Raw genomic sequence first — 12017 nt, 5'->3', positions numbered from 1 at the left:
ATTTTTTCTAAATTTTATCCGAAAGAAAAACGGTAAATCTGATAAATTTCCGAGAAACCCGATAAACGCGTTTATCGGCCACCACCGGTTTTTTTCCAACCCGGTCAAGTAAACCCACCCTTTCGAAAATATTAAGAAAGAAATACTGCATCCAGCTGACATAACTGAAAAAAAATCAAGAGAATTAGACATAAACAGGATGCAGTAGAAGTTGTACATACAACCAACCATGTAACTATGCAAGTGCAGCATGTTGCCACAACTAACCCTATAAACTCCTGACACTCCATGATCACTTGGCAAAGAGAACGCCTATGTCCTCCAAGTTCCGGCCTTTGGTCTCCGGCAGCCGCACGTAGATGAACACCCACGCCGCCACCGCCGTGCTGGCGTACAGGAAGAAGCAGCCGGCCATGGTGATGGTGTTGGCGAGCGAGATGAACGTCATGCTCAGGACGCCACAGGTGAGCCGGTTCGCCGCGATGCCGAGGCTCATGCCCTGCGCGCGCAGCCGCAGCGGCAGGATCTCAGCGCCGTACGTCGGCGCCAGCGGGCCGACCCCGATCGAGAACGCCGTCACGAACGCCACCACCGACGCCACGCACGCCGCTGCCCCGGCGGCCGTCTTCGCCTCGCCGGCGCACAGCAGCGTGATCCCCAGCGCGGTGAGCAAGGCGGCGACGCCGGCCGCGCTGGCGAGGAGGAGCGGCCGGCGGCCGAGCCGGTCCGACTGGAACGTGGCCACGAAGACGGACAGCGTCTTGACCACCCCGACGCCGACGGTGGCGGCCAGGGCGGCGCCGTCGGACGAGATGCCCGCCTGCTTGAACACCAGCGGGCTGTAGAGCACGATGGCGTCGACGCCGGAGGCCTGCTGGAAGGAGTAGAGCACGAGGACGTTGGCGAGGATCCGCCGCACCACCGGCGACGGCGTCACGAACAGCTCCCTCCAGACCCCGGCGCCGCCGACCTCCGCCGCGGCGGCGCGCCTGATCTCCTCGAGCCGGGCGTGGGCCTCTCCGGGCGTGTCGGAGGTGCGCTCCAGCACCGCGCGCGCCGCGGCGTCGCGCCCGCGCATGGCGAGCCACCGGGGGGACTCCGGCATGGCGAGCACGCCGGCGGCGAGGAGCAGCGGCGGCGGGACGCCCAGGGCGAACATGACGCGCCAGCCGAGGCGCGGCGGCAGGCCAGCGAGGGCGTAGTTGGAGATGTAGCTGAGGAGGATCCCGGCCGTGATGAAGATATCCACCAGGGACGACAGGAGCCCCCGCGACGACGCCGGCGCGATCTCGGCGGCGTACACGGGCGCGACGACGACGGCGAACCCGACGCCGACGCTGGTGACGAAGCGCGCGGCCAGGAGCGCGGCGTAGCTGCCGCCCAGCGACATGGCGAGCGCGCCGGCCATGAGGAAGGCGTTGGCGAGCACGATGGTGCCGCGGCGGCCGAGGGCGTCCGCGGCCCAGCCGGCGGCAAGGATGGAGGCCAGCATGAAGAGGTTCATGGACCCCGACAGCACCTCGACCTGCTCGTCGGTGAGCCCCAGGTCCTCGCGCATGAACAGCTCCGCCCCGCTCATCAGTGCAAGGTCTGCGGCGGCGATCATGTCACGGACCGTGATCTACGCTGGTACAAGAGTAGGAATCGTGTTCGTGTCACGTACTGTATCCCATGAGGATGGTGGTCATGGAGGCAAGCGTGGCGCAGACGAAGGCGAACATGTTCCGGCGCGGCGGAGCCGCTGGCGCTGGCTCCACGGCGGCCGAGGGGAGCAGCGGCGCCGCGACGCCGACATCGGCGGCGCCGTGGTGCTGCTCGGTGGTGCCCATGACTTGGTTTGTTGGCTTGTCGCCGGTGAGGAAGAAGGGCAACTAATAACTCCACGGATAGTGGCCTATTCCACTGTGTCTCACTGAATCTACTCCTGTTCTCCTGTTCGGGTACCTGCAGATAATTGTTCTATAAAAGCATCTGTAAAGGGGATAGATCAGTGCGTTTCCACTTTGAGCATGATGATCCGATGAAAGAGGACGAGGACAAGCATGCAAATCCAGGGGGGTTAGTGGTGGACTGATGTTGGGTGCCGGTTAGTGCATGGCTGCCTTTTGCTTTGTTCATTAGCTGATGGTGAGAATGACAGTGAGCCAGTGATTATCACTAACACCGTAACACGACATGAGAGGGGCCCTTGCTGACACGGATGCCACTAGCTCGATCGGCTCTGCCGCGTGTTATGGAAGCTGAATCAAGGTGCCGTCATAGATGGAGGCATCCGAGACGAAGGAGATAGGGCGCAGAGTGACGGCGGCTGGCGGCGTCCGGCAAGTTGAGGCAGAAAGATTGAAGTGGATCTGTGGATGTGGATCAATGATCACTTGAGCAGGGGAGGGCGATAGTAGCAACTAGCAATGGTAGCCAGGCAACGTTCAATGACATGGGTGTTGGAAATATGCCCTAGAGGCAATCATATTTTCTTATATTCATGGTTAATAAAGTGTTCTTTGAATATCCATGGATAACAACTTATATTGATTAATGCTTATGTGAAGTATTTGTGAAACTCTTTACTTGTATGGATATTCTAAAATGTTCCTAGTCGGAGTTCATGTGAGGACACATGAATATTAGACTGGCATATGTATTAGTTGATTGACTACGTTTCACAAGTCATGGATATGGGGATGTCAAACTAATAATGTGGTCTCATGTGAGACATGAGACTGAACTGACCCAACATGAGATGATGACTTCTCATTACACAATATGTACGATGTGTCCTAAGACCTGAGATCGTCGTATGTACTTAAGATGTGAACCGACTTACTTAGGAGCCATCAAACGCTACACCGTAACTGGGTAGTTATAAAGGTGGCTTTCGGGTCTGTCAAGAAGCATGTTGTGAGACATGGTCGGTCAAGATGTGATTTGGCCCTCTCTGCAAGAGAGAGATATCTCTGGGCCCCTCGAGTGATTCGGATCAGGAAATGCATGGCCATGCTGGGGTTAAGAGTTAACCAAAGATTCCGAATCACAGGATCGAGAAAGAGCGGTTGGCTTGGAGCTAGACCAAATATCATGAGGCAAAAGGAACAACATGTACATGACATTGTGACGGCTCGTCTGATATGATCTTTGCGTGCGTATAGGAGTTGACATGTCTTGCTAGAGGCTGGTGTCTACTATTGGGCCGAGTAAGAGTACTCGGGCCATGTCTATTCGCATGTGAGCACATAGGGTCACACAAGGAAAAGAATGAAGCCTGATAAGAATGAGATCCAAATTAAACTGGATTTAGATGCACTAATGGGCCTCTCAGGCCCAAAAGAGGCGCTCAAGGTGGGGCCCAAGAGGAGCCCACCTAAGGGAGCGCCCAAGGGCTATAAAAACAAGGGGAAGCGGGGCGCCCAAGGCTAACCCTATACTTTTCTAATGCATGAACAGTAGCGCTGCTACAGTACCATCCCCCTCCATCATGTGCGCCAATCCATAGGTCGCCCTCGCGGACCTAGCAGTCCGGATCGCGACACTTCTTCCCGTACGTGTGGACTTCGTGGAGGTGCAGCGCTTGCTGCACAAGGACGAGCCGTTCGTGAGGTGGTTCACGCAACTGCACTGCCGGCTTCCATCTGCACTACACCGACGCGCTACAGAAATTCCGCAACCGCGCGTCTAGTGGTAATCCCGTGATCTATAACTGCAGTAATCCTAATTTATGTGGTAAAAAAATTTTGTTTTTGCTACCCATATTCCTTCAATGGGGGCATGGGGCTGCTAATCTGGGGTGCGCATCAGAGCACTTCCTAATGGGCGATCTGACAACATAAGAAGGTGCGACTGTTAGGAGGCAGACCATTCAAAAGGTGAAGACAATGTATAACAGTTTAACACCGAGTTCTTCAAAAAAAAAAGTTTAACACCGTGTGGGGTAGACCTTCAAATGGTCAGGATTAAAAAAGTTTGTTTAAAAAACTAGCACACTTATATATACATATTTGAAAAAATAAAAAACAACTGAGAATGTTAGTTAAATCACATCTCATGAAAGTTATTGTTGACACTCCTTAGAGCCCCAATTTACGTACCGCAAGCGCACGGATCATGGTAGCTTTTCCTTTAGAGTACTCCCCCAAGGTTTATCAATCCGTGGATCGGAAGAGAACCGACTAGAGTTTACCATCTAATCTATCAAACCTATCCTAAACATGAAGCGAAGATTGCATATAAACTGAACACTTGATAGATATGAATGAACCATAAGTGTTCATCACACCCACAACCGTAGATGAGATAACTCAACCAAGGAGCTAGGGCCTATCGTCTCTAGGTACAGTTCTAATAAAAAAGGTGATCAAAACATAGATTGCATCTCAACTAAAGGTACACGAAATCATCTCTCAGAAAGGCGGCTCGCAAGCGGCCTACTTTCCCAAGGTCACCGGTGCGAGGTGCGTGTCGACGACTAAGGTTTCCCAAAGCTTTACCCCAAACGACCACCAAGTGCTCTTACTCGAAGCTCCTCTTTTTGGTGGCCGCGCAACGACTCCCATGGTACTCGCCATCGATCCTATTCCACATCATGTCGTCGCTAGAATTTTTCCTTTCCGCCATGCTGTCACCACACCGGGGTAATCAACCAACTAGCTAAAACACGCTACCTCAACGTATCCGCAAGATATAGACTAATCACCAGGAATAGATCTAATCTTACTATGAACATATTGATGCATCACATATGAGAAAGAAAGCATGCATTGAAGTAGACCAAAGTCGAGACAACTAGAATAAAGAGTAGACTGATATCACCATCGTGTGTGTACATACCCCGACGAATGTTGGGGATGACTCCCGAACTCCACCATGGCACAACCTCGCAGGGAGGCCATGGCGGCTAGGGGTGGCCTAAGCCATCTCCTAGGTACCCTCGAAGACTCGCGGCGGCCATTAGCCTCCTCCGGTCTTGGCCCTAGGTTTTCGTCGAGTTCTGGGTGGATGGATTCCCCGAGTTGAATAAAGTGTGAGCTATTTATAAGCCGAGGAAGCCACCGGTCGAACAGGAGGCCGAACCGCCTTGGAAACGGTCTAGTCCAGCCGGCCTCATGGGCCTAGGCCGGCCAGCCTACCCTCTTTCGGGACCGCCTCGGTCTCCTCTTTCGCGTGTAGACTTCTCGCATCTTCTAGAGTTTATGTCCTTCGCGATTGCACCCCTTTGGATGTCGTTATCTTGGAGATATCCTCGAGGAAAGGATAGGTTAGGGAATCCTTCCTTAAATCTTCATTTGCTTTGCTTAATTCCGAAGCATCTTGATCTCATCTTTGTGGGATTGGTTCTTTGGGCTCTCTTGGAGGATGGATGTGCATGAATGGGCTTCGAATCAACATGGGCTTTGGTCCTTCCTTTGGGTTTTGGCCTTTGTCTTTCTCCGTGTTAACGCTCGATCACGGGCCTCGTCATTTCATGCTCCAAAATAGGCCAAAACCTGCAAAAATGAAGTTCCTCCAAAATATATGTGCAAGTGTGAAAATGACCAATAATTAGGCCGGGGTTAGGACGGTTAGTGATTTTGATATTAAATCCATGCCATTATCATGGATAAAGAATGGATAAATTGGGTACTTAAGGAGCGCCAATATTCCCCCCATGATTAAACCTTACTCGTCCTCAAGTAAGTCCAGGAGCTTTGCTTATAAAGAAATCAGCGTTGCCCCTCAATGTCCTCTCTGCACTTAGTCATACATAATAAGACATATTGCTCTCTCAAGTATTTAGCATTTAAGTTCATGTTGTGATCGGCTACTTTTTCATTATGGAAGATAGACTAACAATTAAAGAACAAGCCACAATAATAAATAAATGCAATGCTCTCAAACTTAAGCGAACTTCAAACCTTTACCTTGTTTCATCATGAAGAGTTTTCAAAAGAATGCATATCAAACATAAGTGAGGTTCTCTTGCAAAAGATCATGGAAATACTCATCTCATCAAGTCGCTCAAGCCTATATTAGATTGTTTTCAACCTATTCTACTCATATATAAAAGTGGAAGGCTTATGTGGAGCTTGGTAGGTAAAAACAATCATAGCAAAACATTATATCTGAAATATTGTCAAACTAAGAGAGAGATCTATTGGATTTACTGAGACTAGTCAAAAAGGCTATTGGAAAATAATGTTGGAGAGGGAGAAAGATGAAACACACACATTTAGATAGGTGGACATGTGCAAGTGGCAAATGGATGATCCCGAGACACAAATGAAGTTCTCGTTATCGGATTGCACATGGTTGGAGATTTGAGTATGGAATAATTCTTCAAAGTAACTTGGAAAATTAATGAAGCCAAAAAGAGCTAAGGAGCATTTTATTCTTCTCTTTTTTTTCTTTCATTTTTCTTTTCTTTTCTCTTTCTTTTATTTTTTTTTTCTTTTTGCTCCTTAGAACTTTTGATAACATAGAATACTTACCCAGCCATCCCCCCTGTTTGAACGAATGCTCGTCCTCGAGTATGAATAGTGGGAGAACCAACTAGTTAGGGTAAGTATCTCAAATTCACCTTCTTCTTCGTAGAACCTTTTGAATCTCCAGGGAGCCTTATCTCCCAAAACTTTTCTTTATATGGTGCCCTTGATTCTTTTGATTCCGTCAAAATGATAATCCATACTCAAATTGGGTTGTGGTCAATGAGGTAATCACAAAAACATATTTTTGGTTTAGGGTGGATATCCAGCGAGGTTTGCAAAATTCCCGAAGTAGAAATTCACAATGCATGGATAAATAGGCTAGCAAAAAGAAGGTTACACTAAAAAACGGAATGACCAGCTTCTTAGTCTCATACCAAAGAAATCAATCTTAATCCAACTCATCAAAATATAAGTTTGCAATCTAAAGGTTTCATCATGAAAAAATATGTATGTATAGGTTTTGATAGGTAGAACTTTGCAAGAGATTCACAAATGTAGATAGCATATGAATTAAGTTTTCAAATTAAACAACACAAGGTGTAAGGTCATCGGTAGACTTAAATCAAAGAGCAACATAGAATATGTGGGTCTAGAATTTAGTCATTTAACCTCCACAAATAAAAGAGCCGGTATTTTAATCATTTTAATTCCATTTAATTGAGAGCAAATGGTCAAGTCATATACAACATAGCGTAGGTAAAACAAAGCAGCAACTTTCATCACTTTTCCATAAGCAAGAGCATATAAGAATATCATCGTGATGAGCTCAAGGTGATGGTGGTTATCATTCATTGAAAACAAAAACAAATCTAGGTTGTACTCCTAGTAGCCATGTTATTATAGGGAGATATAAACAAAGGTTGCATCTATGGTTGAAGGCATATATGTACAAGCATTTATAAAAAGAGAGAGTTGAGGAAGAATTACCGTCCTTCTCGATGCTCGTAATGAAGTGTAGCGCGGCCTCCCCCATACTTAAGCATTGTGCTAAGCATGGAAAAAGAATCATGAGCACATTGTGGCAACCATGATTATCTTACTCCATGAGATCTTTCTTCTTTGTCCACGAAATCATCCCCCATGCTTAGCATGATGTTAGGCGTGGAAGGAGAAGATGGACCATCTTGCAATTCTTGAAGTCCTTTCCTCATGTGTATGAATATCATCTTCAATGTGTCTTCACCTTTGTTGCCTCAATTTTCTTCAACTTCTTCTTGTACTAAGTCATGGTCCCAATCATTACTTCACATCGTCGTCGCCTCTTTCAATTCCTCATTGTCCTATTGCTGTCTCATCTTCACGAATTTTTCTTTCAATTTCCAGAACAGAACATGTATTGAAACATTACTCCATTGCGAAATGCACGAATTTTCCTTTCCAACGAGTCCTCATTCGCCCAAAATTGATTCCGAACAAGAGAGTTATGTCCATTTCATCCCAGCGCTACAATCTGTCCCGACGAATTTCAGAACACACAACGTCCAATGTTCTTGCCATATCTCCTTGTACGGGTCTTCAAATTCATTAATCTTAGATGCGTTGGAACGAGAATTTCATGGAGCTTCTGAATATCAGCTTTTTCTTGATTGTACGTCTCTGTCCATGTGCAAAATTTGATGAAAACAGCGGGGCTTGCTCTCGAACTTTGGAGATTTTGATGAATTTGATTTCTTCTTTGATCACGAATTCATGGGAACGCTTTGTCATGCCTGCAAAACAATTCAAGTGCACAATCTACCCCCAAGGTGACAATTGGGAGTAGAAACAATTGCCAACAAACCAAAAACATCCCCTAAGATACTTAACTTGTGGCATAATTAGTCTAGTGAAAATTAAACCTAAGACTGACCTCATCAGTACCCCCCAGCCGCCGCAATCCCCCACACCACCGCACACGTGGCCCGTCCCCGGCCCCGCCACCTCCGCCCGCCCGCCCGCCACCTCACCCTCTCGACGCTTCCGCGGGAGGCTGGTGAGGTCAGTCTAATGGGTGTGTGCGAATGCAAGTGGGAGGTGTGTGTATGCAAATGACAGGAAAATGGATTGCTATCTTGGTCAAAAGAGCTTAAAGATGGAGGTCCGCAAACAAGTTTAAACACCACGTTTACACAAGATTGCAAAAGGTAAATGCTATCATGATAAGCATTACATGGATAGGAAAGCATACATCAATAAGATTGAGACTAAGCTTGCAAAATGAGGGCATGAACAATGGTATGGATGCAAAGTGCAAATGCAAAGTTAGCAAAAACAAGTGTTAGCAGGGTTGAAAGGACCTTTCGATGTTGTTCCGCAACTAGCTTAATCAAAAACAATTGCTAAGAGTGACAAAAAGCCTTCGCGACACTTCATAAGAAGTAAGGCTTTTGTCAATGAAAAGGTTATTTATCGAAAATTACCAAGCAACCGAGCTAGCAAGGTTTTAGAAGTAGGTTTATGAGTTTCCTATATTTTTTTGGCTTAAAACAAAAATTTTGAAGAGAGAGTGTTGGGTATAGAAATACTATCTAAGGTGGTTTTAAAAAAACTATAGAGAAACAAAAGTTAGATTTTTTTTGAAAGAAAAACATAACCTATGGTTTTAGGATTGCTCTATGAGTGGTTTTCCTAAGAGTTTTAGGATCTCAAAAGTGAGTCTAGTCAATGTTTTTTTAAAAAAGGTTTTTTTAATACAACATGCAATGCAATGCAAGGGTGAGACGAACAACATGGTATGCAATGCAACACGAGGTGGGTGAACAAAATGATATGACATGATGAGGTGGTCTAAAACAAAACAAAAAGTTAGCCTAAGTTAACTAGCCACAAGTTTAGAATCAAAGGGTGGTGCAATGCTTCATAAATCTCTCTAAAAAGACACAAAGAAAAAGACTCAAAACACTGATAGGCACACAAAAAGGTCTACAAGTTTGATAGATCAAATAACAAAGTGCTCCCTCAATAACATTTAGAATGAACAACATGAAGTTGTGGTTTTTGTTAGAGCAATGGTACAATGTTACTTGATATTCAGATTAAAGAGTGCAATGCAGACAGTCATATTAATATATATAAATAGATAAATAAAATGAACGGTTTGCCTCCCGCAAAGCGCTTCATTTAAAGTCATAGAGCTTGACTTTTTCACATACCTTCTCATTGATGTGAAACCATGGTCCTTCATGCGAGAATTCGAATTGTCCATGCAGCTTGTATTGATGTCGCCTTTCGTAATCCATCGTGGTTCGCTCTTAACATCTTCATGCGTTGAATGTTGTCACTCGTGCCTTCCTTTGCCAATGTCCTTAAGGACCTTATTTTGTCCTGAGCTTCTGAATTCAATCATGTATGCTTGATGAAACCACAGCCCAAGCTCCTCTTCATTGTTGTCATCCTTATCTCCTTCGCCTTGTTCTCGTCATGTTGCTCTTCGCCTCTCCTTCGAAGATTTTCCCCTGCGTCCAGATTAGAAAATATACCAAAATATAGCTCTATTGAAAAGTTTATGAAATTACCTTTCCAACAAGTGGTTATTCGCTTTAAACGGAGTCCAAACGAGAGAGTTATGACCGTTTTACTTTAGCACTGCGTGCTGTCCTGAAAATTTAAGAGTGCACGACCTTCGATGTTTTGGTCATAATTTCTTGTGGGAAACTACGATTGACTTCATTCTTGATTCGTTGGAACCGGAACTTCATGGGGCTTTTGAATATCGAAAAATATACTGCAATTTTCTTCTGAGGTCGAGCAGAATATTGATGATAACAATGACTTCTTACGAATCGATCCGAAGATGTCAATTATCTTGATCTTGTGGTCTTCGTTGCGTCTTGTTGTGCATCCTTGGCTTCAAGGTCATCACCATTGATTCACCAGTGAGTAGCATGGCTCCAATGGTATGTCTCAATGGTTCTTGCTTTGCCTAAGGTGTCGGGATCGAAGGAGGCTCCCGTGCTTTGTGTCGATGATCAGAGTGGTCTCTTTCTTTGATTGTACTCGACTAGAAGCTTCTTGAGCATCCTATGGAGAAGATGGGTGGCATCATGGTTCCTCTAATCTTGTTTCCTCCAGCGTTGGTCGACTTCAAATCATCAACTTTTGTGCACAAGGTCCTCCAAACATCTTGCGACATCGTCATCACTTTCTCCATTGTTTGTTGCTGCCTCTTCTTCATTGAATTCCTTGATCATCCTGCACAGAACATGTACGAAAATTCTACTCCATGGAAAGCCTTATGAAATTACCTTTTCAACAAGTGGTAATTGATCCCAAATGGACTCCGGATGAAGAAGTTATGATCGTTTTACTCCGGCACTACGCTCTGTCCCGAAACATTTCAGAATGCGCAGCGTTGAAAGATTTTACCATAACTCTTCACACCGATCTCCAAAATTTGCGATTCTTGATGCGTTGTGAAGAAGGCTTGATGGAGCTTTACAATATACAATTTTTTCGCTTGGTACTTCTTTGATCATGGACGAAAATCTCATCACAACAGCAGTACTTTGGAGATGATGATGATCCGATCGCACGATTTTCTTTTTGGGCATGCTTCATCACCTATGGCTTGGACAAAGAAATCTCCAAGAGACATTAGCCAAAATTGACATGGTGACATACCTTTTTCATCTTTACTTGTTTTGAGTGTGGGCTCGATAGCGGATGCTGGGCCACTAACAAAAGTTAGCACCTACCACTAAAGAGCGGGTCTTCACGTAGCCATCAACTTGCTTGAGTGAGATTGGACTTGTCAAAATACGGACGTTGAGAACTTCTCAATCGCTTTGTGTCTAGGGTTTTACCTGCATTCATGGACACAAACAAGAAACACATGATATATGCAATAATGAAATTAGGGTTAGTCCAAAAAGGTAGATAGATCTCCCTAGGGTTCGAGTTGCCGATCCCCGGCAACGGCGTCAGAAAAGCTTGTTGACACTCCTTAGAGCCCCAATTTACGTACCGCAAGCGCACGGATCATGGTAGCTTTTCCCTTAGAGTACTCCCCCATGGTTTATCAATCCGTGGATCGGAAGCGAACCGACTAGAGTTTACCATCTAATCTATCGAACGTATCCTAAACATGAAGCGAAGATTGCATATAAACTGAACTCTTGATAGATATGAATGAACCATAAGTGTTCATCACACCCACAACCGTAGATGAGATAACTCAACCAAGGAGTTAGGGTCTATCGTCTCTAGGTACAGTTCTAGTCAAAAAGGTGATCAAAACATAGATTGCATCTCAACTAAAGGTACACGAAATCATCTCTCAGAAAGATGGCTCGCAAGCGGCCTACTTTCTCAAGGTCACCAGTGCGAGGTGCGTGTCGACGCCTAAGGTTTCCCAAAGCTTTACCCCAAACGCCCACCAAGTGCTCTTACTCGAAGCTCCTAAATTGGTGACCGCGCAACGACTCCCATGGTACTCGCCATCGATCCTATTCCACATCATGTTGTCGCTAGAATTTTTCCCTCCACCATGCTGTCACCACACCGAGGTAATCAACCAACTAGCTAAAACACGCTACCTCAACGTATCCGCAAGATATAGACTAATCACCACGAATAGATCTAATC

General features: G+C 45.9%; 1 protein-coding gene across 1 annotated transcript; it reads right to left on the bottom strand.

Annotated features, from left to right (window-relative positions):
• Positions 1 to 161: 161 nt before the first annotated feature.
• LOC120645111 (polyol transporter 5-like) lies at positions 162 to 2114 on the bottom strand. The gene is made up of 2 exons (XM_039921865.1): positions 1664 to 2114; positions 162 to 1590 (listed from the first exon to the last, which is right to left on the bottom strand). Exons 1-2 carry the CDS (start codon positions 1827 to 1829, stop codon positions 293 to 295), a joined length of 1464 nt encoding a protein of 487 aa, XP_039777799.1. The 5' UTR covers positions 1830 to 2114; the 3' UTR covers positions 162 to 292.
• Positions 2115 to 12017: the final 9903 nt, after the last annotated feature.

The sequence above is a fragment of the Panicum virgatum genome, chromosome 8K (assembly GCF_016808335.1).
Source record: "Panicum virgatum strain AP13 chromosome 8K, P.virgatum_v5, whole genome shotgun sequence".
In the NCBI taxonomy this organism is placed as follows: domain Eukaryota; kingdom Viridiplantae; phylum Streptophyta; class Magnoliopsida; order Poales; family Poaceae; genus Panicum; species Panicum virgatum.
Note: the sequence above shows the minus strand (reverse complement) of the source record. Positions and strands in the feature narration are given on the sequence as shown.

Excerpts from the sequence above, each read along its gene's own strand:
- LOC120645111 (XM_039921865.1), bottom strand. The coding sequence starts at position 1,829 with ATGGGCACCACCGAGCAGCACCACGGCGCCGCCGATGTCGGCGTCGCG. Across the intron at positions 1,591-1,663 it reads CACCATCCTCATGGGATACA|ACCTTGCACTGATGAGCGGG; the intron begins GTACGTGACACG and ends TCGCCGCCGCAG.